This window comes from Amblyraja radiata, chromosome 1, assembly GCF_010909765.2.
Source record: "Amblyraja radiata isolate CabotCenter1 chromosome 1, sAmbRad1.1.pri, whole genome shotgun sequence".
NCBI classification, from domain to species: Eukaryota; Metazoa; Chordata; class Chondrichthyes; order Rajiformes; family Rajidae; genus Amblyraja; species Amblyraja radiata.
Genome location: NC_045956.1, coordinates 108,799,062 through 108,824,616, shown reverse-complemented (window position 1 = coordinate 108,824,616; position 25,555 = coordinate 108,799,062). Strand labels below are relative to the sequence as shown.

At 41.8% G+C, this 25,555-nt stretch overlaps 1 protein-coding gene across 1 annotated transcript in view; it reads left to right on the top strand.

Moving 5' to 3' along the window:
• scfd2 (sec1 family domain containing 2) overlaps positions 1 to 25,555 on the top strand; it is a 215,904-nt gene that overhangs the window by 185,435 nt on the left and 4,914 nt on the right. The window contains exons 6-8 of the mRNA XM_033028550.1: positions 6,089 to 6,234; positions 19,506 to 19,640; positions 24,009 to 24,128. Coding sequence (XP_032884441.1) covers positions 6,089 to 6,234; positions 19,506 to 19,640; positions 24,009 to 24,128 — 401 coding nt within the window. The remainder of the gene's footprint in view (positions 1 to 6,088; positions 6,235 to 19,505; positions 19,641 to 24,008; positions 24,129 to 25,555) is intronic.

Sequence of the window (25,555 nt, the reverse complement as noted above, 5' to 3'; positions counted from 1 at the left end):
TAATTCAAATCTCACTGTACTAATTGGTGCATGTGACAATAAATGTCTCTTGAACTCTTGAGCTCTTGAATTGTCCGTAGACTTCCGAGACAGAATTGTGTCGAGACACAGATCTGGGGAAGGGTATAAAACAATTTCTGCAGCATTGCAGGTCCCGAAGAGCACAATGGCCTCCATCATTCTTAAATAAAAGAACTTTGGAACCACTAGGATTCTTCATAGAGCTGGCTGCCCGGCCAAACTGAGTCATCGGGGGAGAAGGGCCTTGGTCAGGGAGGTGACCAAGAACCCAATGGTCACTGACAGAGCTCCAGAGTTCCTCTGTGGAGATGGGAGAACCTTCCAGAAGGACAACTATATTTGCAGCACCACCAATCAGAACTTTATGGTAGAGTGGCCAGACAGAAGCTACTCCTCAGTAAAAGGCACATGACAGCCCGCTTGGAGTTTGCCAAAAGGCATGAGAAACAAGATTCTGTGGTATGATGAAACCAAGATTGAACTCTGTGGCCTGAATGCCAAGCATCACGTCTGGGGGAAACCAGGCACCGCTCATCACCTGGCCAATACCATACCTACGGTGAAGCATGGTGGTGGGCAGCATCATGTTGTGGGGATGTTTTTCAGCAGCAGGAATTGGGAGACTAGTCAGGATCGAGGGAAAGATGAACGGAGCAAGGTACAGATAGATTCTTGATGAAAACCTGCTCCAGAGGGTTCTGGACCTCAGACCTGGGTGGAGGTTCACCTTCCAACAGGACAACGACCCATAGCACACAGCCAAGACAACGCAGGAGTGGCTTTGTGACAAGTCTGTGAATGTCCTTTAGTGGCCCAGCCAGAGCCCGGACTTGAACCCGATCGATCATCTCTGGAGGGATCTGAAAATAGCTGTGCATCGACGCTCCCCATCCAACCTGACAGAGCTTGAGAGGATCTGCAGAGAAGAATGGGAGAAATTACCCAAATACAGGTGTGCCAAGGTTGTAGCGTGATACCCAAGAAGACTTGAGGCTGTAATCGCTGCCAAAGGTGCCTCAACAAAGTACTGAGTAAAGGGTGTGAATATTTATGTAAATGTGATATTTCAGTTATTTCTTTTTAATTACTTTGCAAAAATTTCTAAACACCTGTTTTGGCTTTTTTAATTATGGGGTATTGTGTGTAGATTGATGATAAAAAAAATGAATTTAATCCATTTTGGAATAAGGTTGTAACGTAACAAAATGTGGAAAAAGTGAAGGGGTCTGAATACTTTGTGAATGCAATGTATAATGGGCACAGCACTCCAGATCTTTTGTCTCATCTCTTTGTTTATGATAAGTTGAACCATGAGCTATTTATGTTGTGAAGCTCTATCTGTTCCATGTTCAATATATTCTTTTTTTTTTTAATGGTTGCACAGTATTCAGCATATCTGTGTACCAAGGGTCAGAATGCTGGAACGTAAATCTGTAGATAAACTGAGGCCTATATTTTCTTTCTTTCTTAAGAAATAGAAAGAACCAGCCTCACTCCAGTCACTCCCTTTTCTCCCATCTCCCATCAGGCAGAAAAGATACAGAAGTTTGAAACTACATATCTCCAGATTCAGGACAGTTTCTTCTCGGCTGTTATCAAGCAACTGAACCATCCTCTCACTAGCTAGAGTGCAATCCAGACCTCCCATCTACCTCATTGGGGACCTTTGAACTATCTTTAATTGGATTTTATCTTGCATTAAATGATATAACCTTTATCCTGTATTTGTATACTGTGGTCGGCTTGGGGGTAATCATGTATAGTCTTTCCGTTGACTAGATAGCATGCAACAAAAAAAGGCTTTTCAGTGTACATCGGTACACATGACAGTAATAAACTAAACTAATCTCTATTAATGGTAAATTACCACCTTCTTGGTTTACCATTTTCAAATCTGACAGACAGTTGAGTGTGATGTTTAGTGTGCTTTGTTTATGGTACTGGAATATAGCCTGTTATATTGCAAATAGTAAGTCAAGTTTAAAGGCACTTTATAAGAAAGATTTTGATGTGAGATGGATCATATCTGATTAACACATACTCCATTGAATCTTTATGCAAGACAAACCCATGGTTTTTCTAATGATTGAGCAGTTAACATTTTCCAGGACCACCTTGGGTAATTAAAGTGTTTTCCTTGTTTGCATTATGTATTCTTTTGCTAAGGTGAAGTAGTTTCCTTAAGGCTACGAGACCTGCTTATCAAGTAAGTAAAGGTTGAGGTCATTCACTGTTTAATTGTTCTTGGAATTCGACTGGAATTCATGAGCTTTAATTTGGTGGTTAGAAGTGTGTAATATGCTGAAATGTTTATGTATTTCAAACAAAGCACGACTTCTACATCATGCACATTTATGGTTAATTTTATCTTGCATAGATCTTACTGAATATTTCTTCTCATTTATGTTTAGGTTGAAATTGCCTGCAAAAGCCAATCTATTCCTTAAGCAGCTTACTTGATTTGAATGAAAAATGATATCGTTTTTCAAAGCCTGTCAATTGCTTATTAAATCTAAAATGGGCATTCAATCTAAGTAATTGTAAATATTTGTGGAACAATTAACCCTCAGGCCAGTGAAATTGAATTGCAGCTTTACTGAATTATGTTTGGCAACATTTTTCAGATCAGTGAATTGAAGTAAGTTGCAAGAAAAATCCACTATTACTTAATTTAAAACTTGCACCACACTATTTAATTTTCCAGTTGAATTGAACTTCTACTTATTCATTCTGAGGGGCAATGGAGCCTTTCAATTGAGTAAAGTACCTATACATAGACAACAATAAACAACCTTAAGATTGTCGAAGAAAGCTGCAACCAGAACTTGCTTTCTTTTAACAAAGAACATTGTCTTTACAACATTCGAAGGACCGAATGGCCTGTTCCTGCACCTATTGTCTATTGTCTATTAGGGGATTTTTAATCTAGTGATCCAGTATTACTTTGCAACCAACTTGATCATCTAGGTTGAGAACTTGGCTATTAGGTATATGTGTATGCTCATCAAACAAACATCTAGGAAACTGATCATTTCAGGTGTTCTGCTGAGAAGCAGAGGATTTAGTGAGACATCCTAAAGCAATTCACAGTGACGTAACTGACATTGCTTATACTGAGCCAGAGCAGAAGATGTTGACATTGTCAATGACAAAGCCTAAGACAAAGAGGTAGGTTTCAATAAGCATTTTGAGTGAGGATACAACATTTGAGAGCGTGGTACAGGGAAAGGGATTCCAGCACTTAATGCCTAGGTGCACAAAACAAGCTACTGGAGGAACTCAGCAGGTCAGACAACTTCTGTAGAGGGAAATGGACAGTTGTTGTTTCAGGTCAGGACCTTTCCACACGTACAGAATGCTGCTCGACCTGCTGAGTTCCTCCAGCAATGTGTTTCTTTTGCTCAAGATCCCAGCGTCTGCAGTCTCTATTTCTCCATTAAAATCTCGCCACATGTAGGTGCAGCCTTTGATGGGTAAGGTGAAGAAAGTGGGAGGTACACAGGTCGGAGCTCACAAGTGATTATAATGCTGCAGGAGGGCACAAAATGGCCAGGGGTTCTTTATTTATTTATTTGTCTGTTTATTTATCGATATATATTTGTGTGTGTGGAGATAGAACTTTGTTTTGAAGGTAGACACAAAAAGCTGGAGTAACTCAGCGGGACAGGCAGCATCTCTGAAGAGAAGGAATGGATGACATTTTGGGTCGAGACCCTTCTTCAGACTAGTCGGGAAAGGGGAACGAGCAGCCTTATTTTCCTTTTGCATCCCAGCAAAACCTTTACCCACAACGCTGTCCCGCTGAGTTACTCCAACTTTTTGTGTGTACCTTCAATTTAAACTAGCAACTGCAGTTCTTTCCTACACATTTTGAGGAACTTTTTTTTGTTACCTATTACAGGTTTTACAAAGTAATGTTCACATATCTGTTGCCCTGCTGCAAATAAGTATGTTATTGTTCAGTTTTGGGACATATGACAATCAAACACTCTTGACTCCCTTGACTTTTGAAGTAAAAACGGGTGAGATAAGAATGAGAATTTTAAAGTGAAATGGTTGTAGATTATGAAGTTCACCAAGTTTGTAATTGATGTATGTGAAATACTTAGTACAGGTTAGGTACAAGCAAAGTGGATCAATAGGGGGAAGATGAGGCCAGCACGAGCGCATGGATTAATCAACGTGTCGAGGCAGCAAATGCCTGGAAGAGGGCCTCAGCGGCAGAGGATGTTTTGGAAATAGGGTCTCCCAGAAAAATAAATTCCATTCTTGGCTTCTAAAAGTTTCTCCCTTGCATATAATGCCATGTGTGTAAACTACCTGTCATTCATGGTTGCAGTTTGGAGAATGTAATCTATCTACTCTGATCGCTGCTTCAGATTAGTGTCAAAACTGTCTCTATTATTCAAGGTGAAAACTGCAATCTTATGACTTTGCCTTCTCATTCAATTGCTGACTTTTCATTCAGCACTATTATCCACTGTCACAGTAGTTTTAACTGGAGATGTAATTTCATAAATGAAGCATTCTTGACAGTGTACTATAGAATAACAAAGGATGGTTCCCCAACACTTGAGTGATACAAGGCTGAACGGTATTTTAAGAATGCATTGTGATTCCATTCATCTAATTCCATGCTGGTGAAATTAATTTTAAAGTGCTCTTAAGTATCATTCATCATTCAGTTGAACGTCAAGTGCCGAGCATGGGCGCTCATTAACCAGTCACCCAAAAGACAGCTTACCAGGTGTGTCTACCTGATAACAGATCCTCAGTGCTTCAGTGGCAGAAAGATGACAGCAACTGCAGACAGCATTTGTAATCTTGTTGTCATTTGCAAATGGATGCAGAGGTAACACATGTGGCAGATCTGAAGTATGAAGTTAAAGAAACAGCAGCTGAATAAGGTATAGAAACAAGGAACTGAAAGACACAAAGTGCTGGAGTAACTCAGTGGGTCAGGTACCATCCCTGGGGAATATGGATAGGTGATGTTTCAAGTTGGTTGAAGAAGGGTCCCGACCCGAAATGTCATCTCTCCCTCCATGTGCTCCTGACATATACTGCCTGACCCGCTGAGTTACTCCAGCACTAGTTTTTAGCAGCTGAATAAAGATAGTTTTACATTTGCTTTGGAGAACAGCTAACAATTAAGGGCCCTTATTTTAAATGCACAACTGGATTCGACCACCAGCATTCCACAATTTAAAAAAACTCACCATGATTAAAATGTCTTGAAAAGTTACTGGTCAGTAAATATTGCCAGATAGATTTTCATCTATTAATTATTTAATGCAATCTCACAGATTGTATTTTAATTTGCAGTTTAAATGTTTCCACAGTTGACGGCAATCTTCTCCCATTCTTAAAATTTGAAATAACTTTTTCATTCATATCTGTATTACTTTGTTTAGAATGATCCCTATGCCACTGGGAGTTGGGATAAAGATAACGCTAAACAAACTATTGCAATTGTGGATTAAAAGGATGATCTTTTAAAAAGAATAATGAGCAATTTACCGACATTTATACCAAAATAAACATTAGATTTGTAAGCAGTATGGTGAAACCATTCAAAACTGCAATTATATAATCAGACACAGGTGGTAACATGACTGTAAAAAGAATTGGAGCAGAAACTCCAATCAATTTTCGTCTCATTTAAAACAGGTTATTGAAAAACGTGATGGTGTTGCATTGCGCCAGATTGCTGTAGTGGTTTGCCTGGGATTTTGAAGACAAGAGGATTAATGGCAACAAGGATAATAAGCTTCCTAAATTCCCCACATTCCACCTCTGCTTCTATCCCTGGCCTAAGTGATTTGCATTGAACTGGGAAACCTGTCACCTCAAATGGGATTAGCTAACTAGTGACCAGCAATTAATCCAAAGTCTTTTCTAGCCTTTATGAATCAATATTATATCATCCACTGCAAACTGCGCCAGGTGCATGCCTTCTTCTATAATTTCAGGCCAGGCATGCAGTGAAATATGAAAAAAATAATGTGTTGCAAGGCTGCAGTAGGAGTAGGATCACAAAATTGACCATATTACATGTGTATTTCAGGTTGTTCTTCAGCATCTGAATTGACATCCAACATAGCCACTGATGTTGTGGAGCAAGTGTTTGAGACACTTCGAGGCATAGCGAGAGCACGGGCACACATGAAACAGTTCAAGACTTTATACAGTCCCGGTGGCAACACTCACCAGGTAAGGATATCAAAGCTAACTGAACAACTTTTGTTTATTTTTGTTGAAGCTTTTCAACATATGAGGGCAAAAATGTACAGAATAAAACATTGTACATTCGTCATGATTCTTTCCCACCAAGTGTTGTATCAGCAGTAAGCATGGTTACAAATCATTTCATTTCCTCATCAAAATCATTGATATGAATTGTAAATTGGTTGTCGTCCAACCACTGATCCTTGCTGTAATTTTAGTATTCTAACAAGAAGGTGACCCATTTATCCTTGTTGCTTTCTGTCCATTAACTAATCCTCAATATCTCTAATATCCATTGAGGTCTAATCTTAGTTGATATTCTGTTACAGGGCACTTTACTAATTGCATTCTGAGAATCTCTGCCACTGGTTCTAATCTAGCTACACCCTCAAAATTCCTAAATATATCTGTCAAACATTATTTCCCATGTATAAATCCATGTTGATTCTGGAAGTTATGATTTTCTGCTACCTCAACCTTATCAGTAGGTTTTAGCAATTTTCCCGGTATTGTATCTAAGAACCCTCCAATTCTAGGCACTATGCTTTGGGAAGGTTAAGAGGCGTTGGAAAGGTTTAAAAAAAGATTCAGTGGAATAGTTCTAAAGATAAGAGATTATAGAGACGTGGACAGACAAAAGAAGCAGTGATTTTTTCTTTAGAGGAAAGAAACCAGAGGAGATTGGGCAGAGATGTTAAAAATCATGAAGTGTTTGAACAGGTAAACAAACTGAAGCTGTTTCCTGTTATCCAGAAGTGACATTCTTGCTTCTGTGAATGTAAAAGACCCTGTTGCACTGTTTGAATAACAACAGCAGATTGATCCAAGTCAACCAAGGATGACACAATGGTGCAGCTGGTAGAGTCAAGAGAGTGTTCATTGTTCTAAGCACCGTAGGTGAATCGAAGGCCAGAGGACATAGGTTTAAGGTGAAGGGGGAAAGATTTAATAGGAATCCGAGAGGTAACTTTTTCACACAAAAGGTAGTGATGGAGCAAGCTGTCAGAGGAGGTAGTTGATGCTGGGACTATCCCAATATTTAAGAAGCAGTTAGATAGGTACATGGATAGGACAGGTTTGGAGGGATATGGACCAAACACAGGCAGGTGGGACTAGTGTTGCTGGGACATGTTGGCCGGTGTGGGCAAGTTGTTCCAAAGGGCTGGTTTCCACACTGTATCACTCTATGACACCGGTAGAGCATTTGCCTCACAGTCTGAAAAAGGGTCCCAACCCAAAGTGCACCTATCCATGTTCTCCAGGGATGCTGCCTGACCCACTGAGTTACTCCAGCATTTTGCACCTTTTTTGCAAACCAGCATCTGCAGTTCCTTGTTTCTCCAAGAGGATATACCTGTTTTGAAGGGGAATGGCCACAGGGGTCACATGCACTCTCTGCCTACTCCCTTTTCTTGTGGTCACCTATCTACCCTCTTCCTGTACATTAGGCATGACCACCATGCCATAACAGGGGCAGCACTGTGGCACAGCAGTAGAGTTGCTGCCTTGCAGCGCCAGGGACCCAGGTTCGATCCTGACGATGGTCTGTGGGGTTTGTATGTTTTCCTTGTGACTGCATGAGTTCTATCCTGATGCTCCAATTTCCTCCCACACTCTGAAGATGTACAGGTTTGTAGGTCAATTAGCTTTGGTAAAAATTGTAAATTGTCTGTAGCTTGTAGGATAGTGCTAGAGTACGGGGTGATTGCTGGTTGGCGTACCAGAGGGCCTGTTTCCGCACTTTATGTCTAAAGTCTAGAAATAAAACTCCAATATATGAACCACTCCATGTCCCCGGTGATCCTGAGGTCATCCAGCTGCAGCTCCACTTCCCTAAAGCGGGCTGTAAGGAGCTGCACCTGGACACAATTCCCACAGGTATAATCATCAAGGAGTATCCCTGACTTTGCACATCCTGCAGAGGGAACATTGCACCATTCTACCTGTCACCTGTCACCTCTTCTTCCTCTGTAAATTGTGCCCAATGTGGAGGGAATGGATGGGAAAGTGGGATAACATGGAACTAGTATGAGCCGGTGATCAATGGTCAGCATGGACTTGGTGGACCGACAGACCTGTTCTCATGCTGTACCTTTCAACCAATTCAAACCTTTTTATCTCAAACATCACTCCTGGATTATCTGTCCATAGGACCTTGCCATGTTCAAGCGATGCAGTATTTGCCAATGAAGTACCGATCATTTGAAATGTTTATATGTAAAGTAAGCCCTCGTTTCTATTCATTTAAAAAAATGACCTTTATCTATTCATTCATTAATGTTAAGTTTCATGGCATAAAGCTTGTTCTTCTTGGTTTCTTGGTCCTCCAAAATATTCCAACTGGAATTTAAACTGGAGGTGGTGAAGGGAGGGATTAACCAGTTAGACTGGGTGGAAACAGGTGTATTTGTGCATGGTATCACATCACAGGAAACCAAAGAGAGAACATAACCTTGCAGTGAATTTGTAAAGCTTTTATAAACAGCTGTATTGAAAGGTATTGGGTAAATACAAAGGTATAGTTTTACAAGGATATAATTCGTTTTTAGTTACAACAGTGGACAAATACTTTCATTCCTTAAGTAACTAACCAGTGTGTTAAATATCAGTGTTTGGCCTTACTTTAATAAAAGACATGGGAGTGGTGGTCCCTGAGTAAATAGTTGGTGGATTTTTAAAAGTTAATTCATAATGTCAATGCAATTATGAATTTGCCAAATTCATAGGTAGAGAAAAACAGCGTGGCTTTGTCTAAACACACCAAAGTAGTAAGCTTGTGGAAAAAATATTCAAGGCAATTTCCCTGCCTTTCCTAAAATTATTTCATTCTTAAGTGATGGCAGTTACAACTCCGCTGTTAAATGCTATTAAATACATTAGACTTTTAGACTTTACCTTTTACAGATACAGTGTGGAAAAAGGCCCTTTGGCTCACCGGGTCCACACCGACCAGCAATAACCCTGTACACCTGCACTATCCTTTACACTTGGGACAATTGTCAAATTATTTTACCGAAGCCAATTAACCTACAAACATGTATGTCTTTAGAATGTGGAAGGACACAGGAGCACCCAGCAAAACCCACGAGGTCACAGGGAGAACGTACAAACTCTGTATAGACAGCACCTGTAGACAGGATCAAACCCGGGTCTCTGGTGCTGTAAAGCAGCAACTCTACCGCTGCGCCTCTGTACTGCTCTGCTGTTCTTAAATATACCGTTGTTGGTAGATCTAACTGTTCAAACTTAGCATTTTCAATATGGTACAGTGGACCAACCACGTTCACATGAGTGCACTCATTAAGTGACTGGTGCCTGAATAACAGCCGTGTCTACATCCTAACAGTTCAGGTTTTGCATGATTTATGAAATCTCACTGAAACCATTAACTCTTGTGTGCAACTAATGATTTTTTTTTTTTGCAATAATAAACAGTGTTACACTCTGACCATGGCAATGCACTGCCCATCATGCATTTCATTCAGCTTTTGTAATTTACAACATTTTCCTTGGAGGAACATATCCTTTTCATAAATCAAGGAATAGCTGCAATCCATTGATTGTAAAGTGCTAAATTGGGGAAAGGGTTAATATAAATGCAATTTTTGCCTTGGATTTGAAAGCTTTCTTGAAATAAAGGCTGCAGGAATATCATGAACATTTATGTTTTCTGCACAAACAATAATATTCTCATGCTCACAGTCCGTGCCTTCCCCTTGTTATTTCTCACTCTTCCTGCACCATCGACTATCAGCCCCTACCCCACAACCCTATCATCTTACTTTATCTCCCTCTTCAATCCTAATATATATATGAAGACCTGATTATCAGCACATTATTATTATTATCATTCACTGATGCATTTCACTGAAAAAGTTGTTCAAATGTCTTGTTATGAAATGTTACCTCATAAAACATGACGTTGATGCATGTAGTGAAATTCATAAAGCTCTGATTGATAAAGTTAGCATTTGTTGTGTATTTCTTTTACAACTTTTTTGTTTTACTAAAAACTGGCCTGAACCATTCTAGCTAAAATAGTAAAAGTTTAATAGTCATTAAATTGCAATACAGTTCCAAAGGGAGCAGATACATATTTATCAGTGATGTGTGTGATTATTCTTCAACAAAGGTCTTGGCCTCATTCCAAGACTGTTAATTCCAAATGTATTTCAGATCTGAAGTGTTTGACCGTGTGTGGATATTAAACAGATGGTCTGTTTTTGGCTCAGAGCTATTGACTGCTGTTAAAAGCTCTTGGGTTTTGCATGACTAGGAGCTGACAGGCACTCGGAAATATGCAGCAACTCAGGCTGCTCTCCACTATCCTTGCCCAGCCCAACACCAACCAACCCCCACAGAGAAAATTACAGCTAACATGGCCCCGCTGAGGCCTGAGGAAGATCAGCCTAAATTGTTCAGTTCCATCGTTTAAAAAAGGTGTTTCATATTGATAGTATTGGTAACATTCTGACAAATCAGAGGGAGAGAGGGGTCAAACTAATACGGTATAGGAAAATAATTTAAATGTTATTTCCCTTTGGTCAATTCTTGTGAATTGGAGGGTAATAATAATAATAATAAATTTTATTTATGGGCGCCTTTCAAGAGTCTCAAGGACACCTTACAAAAATTTAGCAGGTAGAGGAAAAACATGTAAGGGGAATGAAATAAATAGTAGGGACATGACTAGTACACAAATTAAAGACAGAATTCAATTCAAAACACAATATGAGGCAATTCATGCACAGATGAAAAGGGACGGGGACGTGGGGCTAAGGATAGGCAGAGGTGAAGAGATGGGTCTTGAGGCGGGACTGGAAGATGGTGAGGGACACGGAATTGCAGATCAGTTGGGGGAGGGAGTTCCAGAGCCTGGGAGCTGCCCTGGAGAAGGCTCTGTCCCCAAAATTGCGGAGGTTGGACTTGTGGATGGAGAGGAGACCGGCTGATGTGGATCTGAGGGACCGTGAGGGTTGGTAGGGGGAGAGGAGGTCAGTGAGATATGGGGGGGCCAGATGGTGGAGGGCTTTGTAGTTGAGGACCAGAATTTTGTAGGTGATCCGGTGGGAGATGGGAAGCCAATGAAGTTGTTTGAAGACTGGAGTGATGTGATACCAGGATTTGGTGTGGGTGATGAGTCGGGCGGCTGCGTTCTGGACCAGTTGGAGTTGGTTGATGTAGGTGGAGCTGATGCCAAGGAGAAGTGAGTTGCAATAGTCCAGTCGGGAGGAGATGAAGGCATGGATGAGTCTTGTAGCTAATGTTATCCCACTTTTTATGAAAGGCGGGAGAGAGAAAACCGGGAATTATACACCAGTTAGCCTGATATCGGTGGTGGGGAAGATGCTGGGGTCAATTATAAAAAATGAAATAGCGGCACATTTGGATGGCAGTAACAGGATTGGTCCGAGTCAGCATGGATTTACGAAGGGGAAATCATGCTTGACTAATCTTCTAGAATTTTTTGAGGATGTAACTAGGAAAACGGACAGGGGAGAGCCAGTGGATGTAGTGTACCTGGACTTTCAGAAAACCTTTGATAAGGTCCTACATAGGAGATTAGTGGGCAAAATTAAAGCACATGGTATTGGGGGTAGAGTGCTGACATGGATAGAAAATTGGTTGGCAGACAGGAAACAAAGAGTAGGGATTAACGGGTCCATTTCAGAATGGCAGGCAGTGTCTAGTGGGGTACCGCAAGGCTGAGACTGCAGCTATTTACCAGCTATCTCCCGACGCCGGAGTACCATCACCCGGCGAGAACATCGGGCGCCGTGGCGGCGACTGTGGAGGCCTCAATAAGCCCGACTTTGGGTGGACAAGAGGATGGGGACTGGACTTTGTGCCTTCCCCCACAGTGGGAACCACTGTGGGGGGATGTTTTTGTGTTGAACTTCTTTTTGAATACTATGTTGTATTTTTATTAGTGTGCTGCAAGGACATCTGAATTTCCCCTGAATAAGGGGATTAATAAAGTTTAATCTAATCTAATTTAATCTAATCTAATCTATACATAAATGATTTTGAATTTGAAGGGATTAAAAGTAACATTAGCAAATTTGCAGATGAAACAAAGCTGGGTGGCAGTGTGAACTGTGAGGAGGATTCTTTGAGGATGCAGGGTGACTTGGACAGGTTGGGTAAGTGGGCAGATGCATGGCAGATGCAGTTTAAGTAGATAAAAGTGAGGTTATCCACTTTGGTGGCAAAAACAGAAAGGCAGATTATTATCTGAATGGTGTCAAGTTGGGAAAAGTGGAAGTACAACAAGTTCTGGGGGTCCTTGTTCATCAGTCACTGAAAATAAGCATGCAGGTACAGCAGGCAGTGAACGAAGCTAATGGCATTTTGGCCTTCATAACAAGAGGATTTGAGTATAGAAGCTAAGAGGTCCTTCTGCAGTTGTACAGGGCCCTAGTGAGACCACACCTGGAGTATTGTGTGCAGTTTTGGTTTCCAAATTTGAGGAAGGACATTCTTGCTATTGAGGGAATGCAGCGTAGGTTCACCAGGTTAATTCCCGGGGTGGCGGGGCTGTCATATGTTGATAGAATGGAGCGAACTGGGCTTGTATACACTGGAGTTTAGAAGGATGAGAGGTGATCTTATTGAAACATATAAGATTATTAAGTAATTGGAAACACTAGAGGCAGGAAACATGATCCCAATGATGGGAGAGTCCAGAGCCAGGGGCCACAGTTTAAGAATAAGGGGTAGGCCATTTAGAACAGAGATGAGGAAAAACATTTTCACCCAGAGAATTGTGAATCTGTGGAATTCTCTGCCTCAGAAGGCAGTGGAGGCCAATTCTCTGGATGCTTTCAAGAGAGTTAGATAGATCTCTTAAAGATAGCAGAGTCAAGGGATATGGGGAGATGGCAGGAACGGGGTACTGATTATGGATGATCAGCCATGATCACAGTGAATGGTGGTGCTGGCTCGAGGGGCCGAATGGCATACTCCTGCACCTATTGACTATTGTCATGGCTAATCTAAATAAAATTATATACGAGCAAGCTAAACGCATGCATGCTAGAATAATCATTTTTATTTACTTGCCTATCTTGGTGCCTCACATCTATAGACAGTCACAGCAAGCCTGTCACAACAGGGATAAGAAGAATACTTGTGTCATTATATATTTTTGATATTAATTAAAGTCGTCAAAATGTTCACTGTTTCTTCAAAAATTCGACATATGTTGAGGCAATTCATGGTGATAGTTTGACTACGTGTGCAACAATTCACACGCCAGTCACCCGTCAATGCATAATTACTAAAGCTTCACTTCCAAACCATGTCCAGATTCATTGGAACTTCAAAAGCTTTGAACAAAATTTGAGTATTCAATTGATTTTTGTATTCATCTTAAATTAACTGATATGTTGTTTGCAGTGGTACAACACAACGGTTGTGGTTTTATCTTTCATTCTGAAGTGTCTGCTGCATGCAGAAATGCTTCTGGCATGGGCTTCCTACATGTGATTGTGATCCAGAACTAAATTATCTGTTAATTTTCAGACTGAATCTGAAATAGCTGAGATAAGCCCTCTCAGCGTTTAGAATAAAATGCGTGTTGGCTGATCGAAGAGAATCATTATGTTGTTTCAAAGCCCATGCAGTTCCAACAATCATTATATGAAGCAAACCTCACTGCAATTTCAGTCCAAATCAGTTTCAAGAAAGAAATGTTGAAATGTAATATTGTGTCTGGTATGTGAGTCCAAATAATGGAAACCTTCTGGCACTTAGTTCTATTTAAACTAAAACATGGTTTCCATATTCAGTGAAAAAAATGAGGTATGTCTGTGCAACATAACTTTATACTATTGGAATGCCACACGACTATTCCATTTAGCTATGGGCCATCTATTTGCTGTTTAACTGAGTAAAAATCCTAAAATGTTAAACAGACTGTGGTATCCCTTGTTGTCTGCTCACTCAGCTCAATATGAATCCAAGGTTGCTTTTAAGGTTAAATGCTTCATTTTCTATTTAGCAGCGTTAGAGATAGAAGCACTTATGCTTTTTTGGCAGACTTATCATAAAGTACAGTATTGCCTCATATTGTGAAAGGGATGTCTTCCCTGAAACCAGTTTGTTCTCTGAAATTTAACTATAGAACACAACCAGGCCCATCAGCCCAACTCGTTCATACAAATCAAAATGGCCCATCTACGCTCGTCCCATTTGCATACATTTGGCCGATACCCCTCTGCACCTTTCCTATCCATGTATCCGTCCAAATGTTTTTTCAATGTTGTGATAGCTGCCTCAACAGCTTCCCCTGGCAGCTCATTCCAAATACCCACCACCCTTTGTGTGAAACAGTTACCCCTAGTTCCTATTAAATATTAACCATCTCACCTTAAACCTATGCCCTCTCGTTCTTGATTCCTCTACCCTGGGGGGAAATACTCTGTGCATTCACCTTTATGATTTTATATACCTTAAAAAGATTTACCTTCAGCCTCGTGCTATCTAAAGAAGTAGAAACATAGAAGCAGAGAAACAGAAAAACAGGTGCAGGGGTAGGCCATTCGACCCTTCCAGCCAGCACCGCCATTCTATATGATCATGGCTGATCATCTAAAATCAGTACCCCGTTCCTGCTTTTTTTCCCATTATCCCTTGATGCCTTTAGCCCTAAGAGCTAGATCTAACTCTCTTGAAAACATCCAGTGCATTGGCCCCCACTGCCTTCTGTGGCAGAGAATTCCACAGATTCCCAACTCTGGGTGAAGAAGTTTTTCCTCATCTCAGTCCTAAATGGCTACCCCTTATTCTTACACTGTGACCCCCGGCTCTGGACTCCTCCAACATTGGGAACATTTTTCCTGCATCTAGCCTGTCAATCCTTTATGAATTGTATATGTTTCAATAAGATCCCTTCTCATCCTTCTAAATTCCAGAGAATATAAGCCCAGTCAATCCATTCTTTCAACATATGTCAGTTCCGCCATCTCAGGAATTAACCTGGAGAACCTACCCTGCACTCCCTCTATAGCAATAATGTCCTTCCTCAAATTAGGAGACCACAATTGCGCACGATACTCCAGGTGCGGTCTCACCAGGGCCCGCTGCACATGCCAGCCAAACCTTTTCCTATCGTGCGAGAAATATCCTCGTAAATCTTCACTGCACCATTTCCAGCTGAATGGCATAGAGTCATACAGTGTTGAACAGGCCCTTCGGCCCAACCTGCCCGACGAACATGCCGGCCATCTACATTAGTCCCACCTGCCTGCATTTGGCCCATACCCCTCTAAACCTGTCCTAACCATATACCTGTCAAAATATTGTGATAGTACCTACCTCAACCACCAGTTGTTCCATATACCCAAAAAAGTTGCCACTCGAAGTCCTATTAAATCTTTCTTCCCTCACCTTAATCCCACTCTCACCTCCGGCGGCTCTGTGTTCGTCAGCCGCTCTGTCCACACCGCATGGAGTTTTAACCCCAGCCCGGAGTCAGGAGCGGACCAGGTGAGTGGGGGCATAGGTGCCGCCTCTGGAGCCGTGGGGATGAATCTCGGGCTATAGCTCCGCTCCGATGCCCGACCCCCGGGTCACTGTACCTCACCTCCCCCGGACCCCAGCTGGACACAGAGTACCTGGGCCGGCCCGCATTCCCGGGGAGGGGGGGAAAGAGGGAAATGCTCCCCGGACATCGCCAAGTCTCCGCTCACTCCGGGTGTTGTCGCCGCTTCACTGACCAACACTCTCACACACAACCTAACACACACCCTTACACACACACTGGCACGCACAAGGTTTAAAGGGATTTGGGCCAAATGCGGATAAATGGGACTAGTTTAGATGGGGCATCTTGATCTGCATGAACAAGTTGGGATGAAGGGCCTGTTTGCATGCTGAAAGACTATGACACACTGTAGAAAGGGTGCAATTGCTCTGGAGTGGATCCAGAGGTGATTTATGAACATATTGCCAGGGCTGGAATTTTTGTTTCACTTTGAAGAAAGATTTGATAACTGGAATTGTATTCTCTGCAGCAACGGAGGTGAAGAAGAGACTTTGTTGAGGTGAATAATATTATGAGAATAGGACCTGTTTCGCTTAATAAAGAGTGTAAGAAGGAACTGCAGATGATGGTTTAAACTGAAGATAGATACTGGAATAAAAGCTGGAATAACTCAGCAGGACAGGCAGCATTTCTGGAGAGAAAGAATAGGTGATGTTTCGTGTCGAGACCTTCAGACTGAAGAGGTTGAAAACCAGCAATAAAACACAATGACTGGAGATGTGTGTTATCCAACTAAGGGCAGAAATCAGAATCATGTGTTCGTCTTTATTGACGTGTCACCATAATAAATATCACAGAAAAAAGAATTAATAGGGTGGCACGGTGGCGCATCGGTAGAGTTGCTGCCTTGTAACACCACAGACCCAGATTTGATCCTGACTACGGGTGCCGTCTGTACAATATTTGTACATTCTCCTTATGACCACATGGTTTTCTGTGGAAATTCCGATTTCTCCCACATCTGAAAGAAGTGCAGGGTTGTAGGTTAATTGGCTTCTGTAAATTGTCCCTGGCATGTAGGATACAACTGATGTATGATAGATCGCGGTCTTGTTTCTATAGTCAAAGGAAAAGGTTAATTGATTTATTTGTGCAGAACAGTGATGGAAGTCTGACTCCCCTTGCCTTGTTTCTATGTTTTTGTTTCTCTATATATGCATAACAGCATGAATTATTATCTGATTTCCATACAGGAATTATTATCTGATTTCCATAAGGTCATTCATGTGCTGCACCTGTTGATCAGAGCCTGGCTCTACTGTGCAATGTAATTTAGCCTAACCTTATTCACACCTAATCCAATTTGAAGCATAAATGTTGCATCAAGTTTAAGTTACAAGTATGCACCAGATTCCACAATTTCAAACTAAAAAATGCAAAAGCTTCCTACCGTGGGAGAGGGGATATACCCCTCCCACACCCCCACCCCCTCCCCCCTCCCCCCCTCGGTCGCTGCACTCCCTCGCAATTTCTCACTCTCACCTCTCATCCAATGTTGGCAGCCCTGCTGTCCCTGCATCTGGAGGTGTGCGTTTTCACACTAATTGTAGCTCTTGCCTGATGGGAGAGGGGAGACGAGGGAATGTCCAAGGTGAGGCTTGTCCTTGATTATGCTGGCCACCTTGCTGAGGCATGGTGGTGTAGATGGAGTCAATGGAAGGGGGGTTGATTTGTGTGATTATCTGGGCAGGTTCCACAATTCTTTACAATTTCTTGTGGTCTTGGATGGAGCTGTTCTTCACTTACCATCTATTCTCACTTATGCATGAAATTAGCATGAGACGTAGATGCCGCTTCCCTATCTCTGGCAAATCTGACCTTGTTAGCAGAGGAGGCTGTGATTTTGTTTTCTATTTTAACATTGCCTCAGCCAGAAGATTGTCCAAATGGACATGTCAGTGAATAGTTTTCATTATTGGTTGCATTATCAATACACTGTTTAACCTATATGACTGAAAAATATATGTATTTTTGTACATCTATTATTAAATCATTCTAGAAGGGCAATACACTGACAGGCGAGAGGAGCTGCTACCTACAGCAACCTAACTTCAGTCCTGATCTCCAGTGCAGCCTGGGTGACATTTGCACATTGTCCCTCTGACCACATGAGTTTCTTCTGGGTGCTCCATTTCCCTCCCATGCCTCAAAGACGCGGTTTCACCCCCCCCCCCCCCCCCCCCCCTGCTCGGGCCCCACCCCCCTGCGAATGCCCTTCCTCCCATTTACCCTCCCCTCTCTTCCCGATCGCCGTCCACTCCCTTCCCCTCAAGCTCATTCACGTATCACCATCTCCACCACCTCTGTTCCTCCACTCTTTCCCTCCGTCATGTAATGAAATATAAGCAGATTTTGAAGATCTAGATCTACGATTGGGGAAAGACCATTTTATAATCAGAACCCAAGACCTGTATCTCTGTATCTCGAAAGTTTTAAAGTCTCAATTAAATAAGCAGGAGTGGCAGGAGTACCAGCAAAAGTGCATGCTTCGTGCAAGCTCATATGAACTTCACTTTCGGGGAGAGGGAGAGCGTGGGAGACTTAGACCCTGGTGCATGCTGGTGACAGGACTCTCAAGTTCTCCAGATTTGCTGTCACAGACAGGAGTCTCTGATGTGCCAAATGGCATGAGATGTATATCTTTATTACTGATTTTCCTATATTTGTCTGTAATATAGATCATTGTATATAACCCAAAATGTTCTTTCACCATTCATTGATCCGAATCCTCAAACTGCAGAAATTTCATTACACTCCCCTACCTCCTCCACCCCTTCTCTCTATCCTTCTGTCTTCTCCTTCTCCCCTGCCGAACCTTCACCTGTTTTTCTCCATATCCACTCTGCATGCTCTTCTCCGTTTCTTTCGTCCCATTTGTTCCAATTCTGACATTCCCTTTCACTCCACTTCTTCCAATCGATGTTGATGTAGTCATTTCTCAGTGAGGCCTTGAATCTTTTTTAGTTTTTAGTTTTGTTTAGAGATACAGTGTGGAAACAGGCCCTTCGACCAGTGATCCCCCGCACACTTACACTTTTCTACACACACAAGGAACAATTTACACTTATACAAAGCTAATTAACCTACAAACCTGTACGTCTTTGGAGGGTGGGAGGAAACTGGAGATGCCAGAAAAAACCCACGCAGTCACGGGGAGAACGTACACACTCTGTACAGACAGCACCTGTAGTTGGGATCTAACCCGTGTCTCTGACGCTGTAAGGCAGCAACTCTACCACTGCACTTTGTAATCTTTGACCGTGACAGAGCTCAAAGTAGAATGTCTCTTCAGGAGCCAGGGGTGGGTATGTCAAGCAACTTCAATAAACAACTTTTAATATAACAAGAACATTTAAAAAATGTAAGTAAACAAAAATCGAGACCAAACTAATGGCAGACATGAGATGACGTTAGGTCTGGTAAAAAGGGTAAGTTTTACGATGTGAAATGGGGACTGATAGGTAATGAGATGGAAATTCAAAGGTAGCCGAAAACTTCACTGAGGTGGTGGGATGATCCATGAGTAGCCAGGGTATTCATTGGGTCATAGGCCTGGTAGAGGGGGTGTGGCAAGGCCATAAAGAGCATTTTCCATCAATGTTTTCAGCTGCAAGGAGACCCAGAGGGAGATTACTAATATGTTAAGAATATTATGGAAAATTACCAATGGCAAACTGGATGCATTTGAACCTTATTTTCTTTTTTACAGGCAATGTTTCAGCCTTTGGTGAAGCAGATATTGGAGGAGATATTTCGTCCCGACAGACCTGACACTGTGGATATTGAGTATATGTCTGGTGGCTTAACAGAACTGCTCAAAACTGGATTCAGCATGTTCATGAAGGTGAGTTGTGGTGCATTGGGAAGGATGATTAATGTCCATTCTCACCAACAAAAACTGGCAAAGATTTCTCTGATGATTTTGCGTACACTATAACCCTTAAGAAATGTATGACATAATAACTCCTCTTTGTTACAGCCTTGTCTTTAAAGAAAATGCTTTTCCAAATTTACTGTTGATAATGCTGCAATTTAATAACTTTAAAGTTTTCTTTCTGCAAAAGTGTAGAGCAAATTTCCTGGGCCGCTATTGTCCGTGCGGTGCTGATAAAGACATGTGGCAAGCTTGTGGTTGAAATCTATAGTTCAAGGCATAGAATATAAAAGTTAGAACATTAAGATGTAGCTTTATAAAACTGGTTGGGCTGCATTTGGAGAATTGTACACAATTCAGGTCTCCACATTAAATGAAGGAAACAATTATGGGCATGGTAGATCAAAGAGCCCACTTCAGTGCTGTACGACACAATGACTGAACTCCAGGGTTTTGGACAGGAAAGAAGAAAAAGTGATACATGTCACATATCAGGATGACACAAGACTGACAGAATCATAGAAATCTGAAATGTTGTTGAACAAGAAGAATCACTGTGGTGCTAGCTGTAGAGATTATATAGGGTTGTCAGGAAGTGTGCCGGTGCAGGAGGTGGCTATTTAGCTCAGTGATGTTGAACATCTTCAGGTGTACTGGAGCTGCACACGATTCCTTTCCACACTGGCCCACACCCAGAAAATATGGAAAGAGCCCGTTGACACTGCCTTATAAACAGCGGAGAAGCTTTAGGTCAGAAAATCAGAAAATTATTGTGAGGTAACAAGTCTGCAGTGTCCATAATATTAATGTGCCTGGTCTCTTTGAACATTTGACTCCCTGAGATCTTTTTGTTAGGAATCTCAACAATGTTTATGTCGATTGTCATGCAAAGCTGGTAAGACTATTGGTGACAATGGTCATTGCCTGGTATTTCTGTGGCATGAAATGTTACTTGTCAATTATCATGGGTATTTTTGTTTGCATTGCCAAACATTGTATTGCTAATATTCAATTGTGGCTGGTTTTACACTTGCGGCCAGTAGCAGAAACTCTGAATGCAAGATCCTGATAGTAAAGAAGGTAAAACATAATGTGCTGGAGTAACTCAGCAGGTCAGGCAGCACATGAGGAGGGAACATGTGACTTTTCAGGTTGAGACCCTTCTTCAATAAGTTGCTTTGGGGTTTTCTGAAGACACCGTGGTAAGCTTCCTTTGGTGGGGTTGAGAATGACTATGAGCATGTCCTTGAGTAGTGATGGGGGAAATAGCCAGCATTCCATATCGCAATCAGCATTATTTGCTGAAAGTAAGTACTGTATGTGGGGATCAAGGGCTACGGTGCAGACTGTGCTGCTCCACGAGATGAAATGGGCTGAAAATACTTTACAGTAAAGGCTTGGTGGTGATTAATGATCTGCTGACAAAATACTGAAGGGCCGTCAACTCCTGTGTAACCCCTTGAGTTGAGAAGGGGTCAACACCATGTATAGGGACATTAATCAGAAAACGGAAGAATTCCACTAAAAATACAGCCTCTTTAGTTAGCAGAAACCTGCTCTAATCACCACCTATCTGGCAGAATATTAGCAGCTCAAAAACATGAATTTTAACATGGCAAATAATCAGAGACAAGTAACAGAATTGCATAAAACTAAACAACCTATTATTTTCTCCATAAAGTGGTAAATCTGAATGATTAAGGTTGATAAATGACTAATTTTGCAAGAATACAGACCTTCTGTCTAGTGTATTGCAAAATCCATGGAGGATATTATCTGGGAGCATCTTTTCGAAAAGAAGTACAGCAATTAGTCACATATTAGTGCAACTTCATCTTCTGCATTCCCAGTCCTATATTAAGCTAGGAGAGTATAACACGATGCAGATATATATGTATCTGCGTTCCGGACCACTCACATACCATGTGATCACAGTTTTGCTTATTTTGTAACTTTCAAGCATCTGTTGAATGTAAATGATCAAATTCCATCCAGTATATTAGACAATCTATATAGATATTAATCATGTTTGTTATTTTGGATCTGTCATTGAAGTATTTAGATCACAATAATAACAAAAAACATGCACTGGTTTCAAGTCACTTGGGCGCAGGAGACTTGTAGGAAAACTCTGGTGAAGTAGCATGCTGCTTTGTACACATCCTTTCCTGTGGAAAAGTATAAAGTTCTCAACGTTACCTTTATCCATCTGGGAAAATGTGATCAAGGACAGCCTAGCCAGTGAGCAATGGAATCATTTCACATCCTTCTGAGAGTGAAAAAACATGGTCTGCTGACAGGGATTTGCATTTTCTACTGTTAGATACTCTTAAGATGAACAGCACAATTGAATCTGTTCGTTGATAGGGCTTTAGCTCTGTGATGAATGTGGTGTAACACGGTATATGTAACTGTTCAGGCAAATTCAGGGAGAACAAACCCAGCAAGTCAAGTCTTGTACTCGCTAGAATCTAGGAGATTGAGGGGGGATCTTATAGAAACTTACAAAATTTTTAAAGGGTTGAACAGGCTAGATGCAGGAAGAATGTTCCCGATGTTGGGGAAGTCCAGGATAAGGGGTCACAGTTTGAGGATAGAGGGGAAATCCTTTAGGACCGAGATGAGAAAAACATTTTTCACACAGAGAGTGGTGAATCTCTGGAACTCTCTGCCACAGAAGGTAGTTGAGGCCAGTTCATTGGCTATATTTAAGAGGGAGTTAGATGTGGCCCTTGTGGCTAAAGGGATCAGGGGGTATGGAGAGAAGGCAGGTACAGGATACTGAGTTGGATGATCAGCCATGATCATATTGAATGGCAGTGCAGGCTCGAAGGGCCGAATGGCCTACTCCTGCACCTATTTTCTGTATCTATGTTACCATGTCAATGAATAGTTGAACAAAGAATAATATTTCCTTCTGTTCTAAATCTAATAATTATGCAGGAGGTTATGATGCATGTAAAAAGTGATTTATTTTTATTTATTTCCAGAAGTGTTAAATTATTTAAACATATATTGGGCAACATTTCTCCCATCAACAATTTTAGTGTAGTTATAAAAATGGTCTTTTATTTCTCCAACTTTTCAGAAAAGACTGTGGGTACATTTTCTGTGCATTTCTATTCTAAGGCATTCTGATTTAGGATCCTGCAGGCTTTAAAGTTGCAAGCTGTATTTCCAGCCTGAGTGGCTTACAAAGCTAAAACAGACATGGTGGTGGAAGGAATAAGGCTGCACGTTAGTGTATTGAGCTGCCAGATTGCTGGCCTCATTACAAATTAAATTGCTGGTGTGATCTCGCTTTGGATGGTTGAACTTAATATGTGAGTTGTGACTGAGTATTTTTGGAATTCGTGTTTTGCATTCCTTACATCCTGTTTAGAAATCTTTGTCTATTTAACCTAGAAAAATATTTCTGAGCAGAATAGTATTTTTTTTCTGTGGGCTTCTTCTAACTTACAGCACAGAGTATCTTGTCGAATTGATCGCAACTGCAGCTGCTGCAGCAGCAGCTTGTTTTTAATAAGCGCTACAGATATGTATTACAATACTGAATTGATTGAATGATAATTAAAATCTTTATTTTTGAATGAAAATTATTTCTTGATTTATATAATAATGCATTTGTGTATTTTGTTTGAGACATTTTCAGAAGCATACGTTAACACAATAAATCACTAATTGTTGTTTGTGTATATTGGTATTAATGAGATGCATGGTTTCCGATGCATATTTTCTCATATTGTCAAGGGCCATAGTAAAAAGTTTAAAGTTTGCGCAATATGAAGTTTGTCTTGTTTATAGGGGATGACTATCAGGTTCTCTAGTTTATTATGGATCCAAAAATGATGGCGTGTTTCCAATTTTCCCTCTCAATTATTTTTCAGCTGTTTGTTCATTCTATTCAACATCCTCAGTTCAGTGAACAATTGTTAAACTTTATGAACATTTAACATGATCCTGGGAGTATTGTAATTGTTTCCTATCCCATCTGTAGCATTTTTCTCTTTGTTTTAGAAAGAGTATAAACATACTATTTTTTCCTGTTTTAACTTAACGTTGCTAGGTTGGTTATATTGAACTCTAGTAAATAAAAAACAGCCATATGTCTGAGCATGAAATCAGTACGTCCTCCAAGAAATGTCTTCCTACATCTGTAAAACATTCAATTTACAAAGTACGTGTAATGTGGTGAAAATGTTCCAAGTCTTTTCATAAAATATACATCATAGAGGTATTCTTAATGAAGCAGTGTGAGTTCTGCCTTGGAAATTGTGAATTGTACTGTGTAGTCTGGATATATCTCATAAATATTGTTCTATGTTATTAACATGGCAGGTGAGCCGGCCCCATCCCAGTGACCATCCCTTACTGATCCTGTTCCTTGTGGGTGGAGTCACGATCTCAGAAGTCCGAGTGATAAAAGACCTAGTTTCAACGTATAAACCAGGCTGCCAGGTGAGTAACATTTGCATTTGACTAACGTGGAGTCATCATTGTTTATGGTAAATGGTTGTCCCTCTGTCTTAAAACAGCTCTGTGATATAGGTATATGCTGAGTTAGCTGGCCTGTCAACTTTACATTTGACTTTCATGGGCTTAGGCTCAGCGGGGGAGGGCAACTGTAGATTTCCTCTAGTTTGCATTTTGGTAAAAGAACTGTGAAGTCCTCCACAGTGGAATAGCCTCCCTTCATTTACAATGTAAACGCATGCATCATTTGGCCAATAAACAAATGAATTGAGGGTTACTGGCATCTCGATAACTTCAGTAAAGAGAACGTTCAGAAGTTATAGGAGCAGAATTAGGCCATTCTGCCCATCAAGTATACTCTACCATTCAATCATGGCTGATCGACCTTTTCCTCTCAACCCCATTCTCCTGCCTTCTCCCCATAACCCCTGACCCTGGGGAGGTTATGGGGAAAAGGCAGCAGAATAGGGTTAGGAGGGAGAGATAGATCCAGGTGAGTAGGCGGGCAGGCAGGGGTTGTGAGGGCGAGGGTGGGTGGGCTTGTGGGGGTGTGTGTGGGCGGGGTGTGTGTTAGCAGGGGGGCTTGTGGGGGGAGAGGTGTGGGTGGGAGGGAGGGGTGAGGGCGGGGGGAGTTGTGGGGGGAGAGGGGTGTGTGGTCGGGGGGGAGTGAGCTCGGAGAAAAGACAGGGAAGAGTCATAAGGGAGAGGGGGGGCATCATGGGGGAGGGAGGGAGGTGCCAGCGAGGGGGACCAGAGGGGGTAGTGGCTGGAATTGGTGACGCGATGCGGTCGTTCTCCTCCGCCGGGATCAGAGTCTTCGCTTTCCGTTTGGAGACATCGGCGACATCTCCGACTCTGGGCTGGGCTGGGTCTCCGACTCTGGGCTGCTGCTTGGGGCTGGGCTGCTTGGGGTCCCTCCGAAGGTTTGGTTGGAAGCCTCCGCCGGCCACCCTCAGCTCCAGTAAAGACGCGATGGCGCAGGAAGGGGTGGACCGTCCCGGTGAGTGACAGGAGCAGAGATTAATCTGTGCGGTGCCAACTGGCAGGAGAAGAGATCGATTTACGCACGCGCGGTTTTTAAGATTTTTAGATAAGAGGTTTAACATTTTTAAACCTCGCTAACTTTTACAACATTCAATCGATCGGAACAAAACTTGGCACACTCGCAGCACAGGAGAACGGTGAGTGAACAGGCGAGAAATCGTAGCGCTCTCGTGAACCGTTTTTGCGCAAATAGAAAGACCGCCAAACTGGAAGATAACAAAATCAGAGTTTTAGTTATGTACAGATGATCCAGATAATATGGGTATAGAGAATGGGGGTGGATCATAGGTAGAGTGCAGATTTGTGACCTGGGGTGGGGCAAAAGCAAGAGATACCTGAATGTAACAAAAGAACATGAATGAACATGT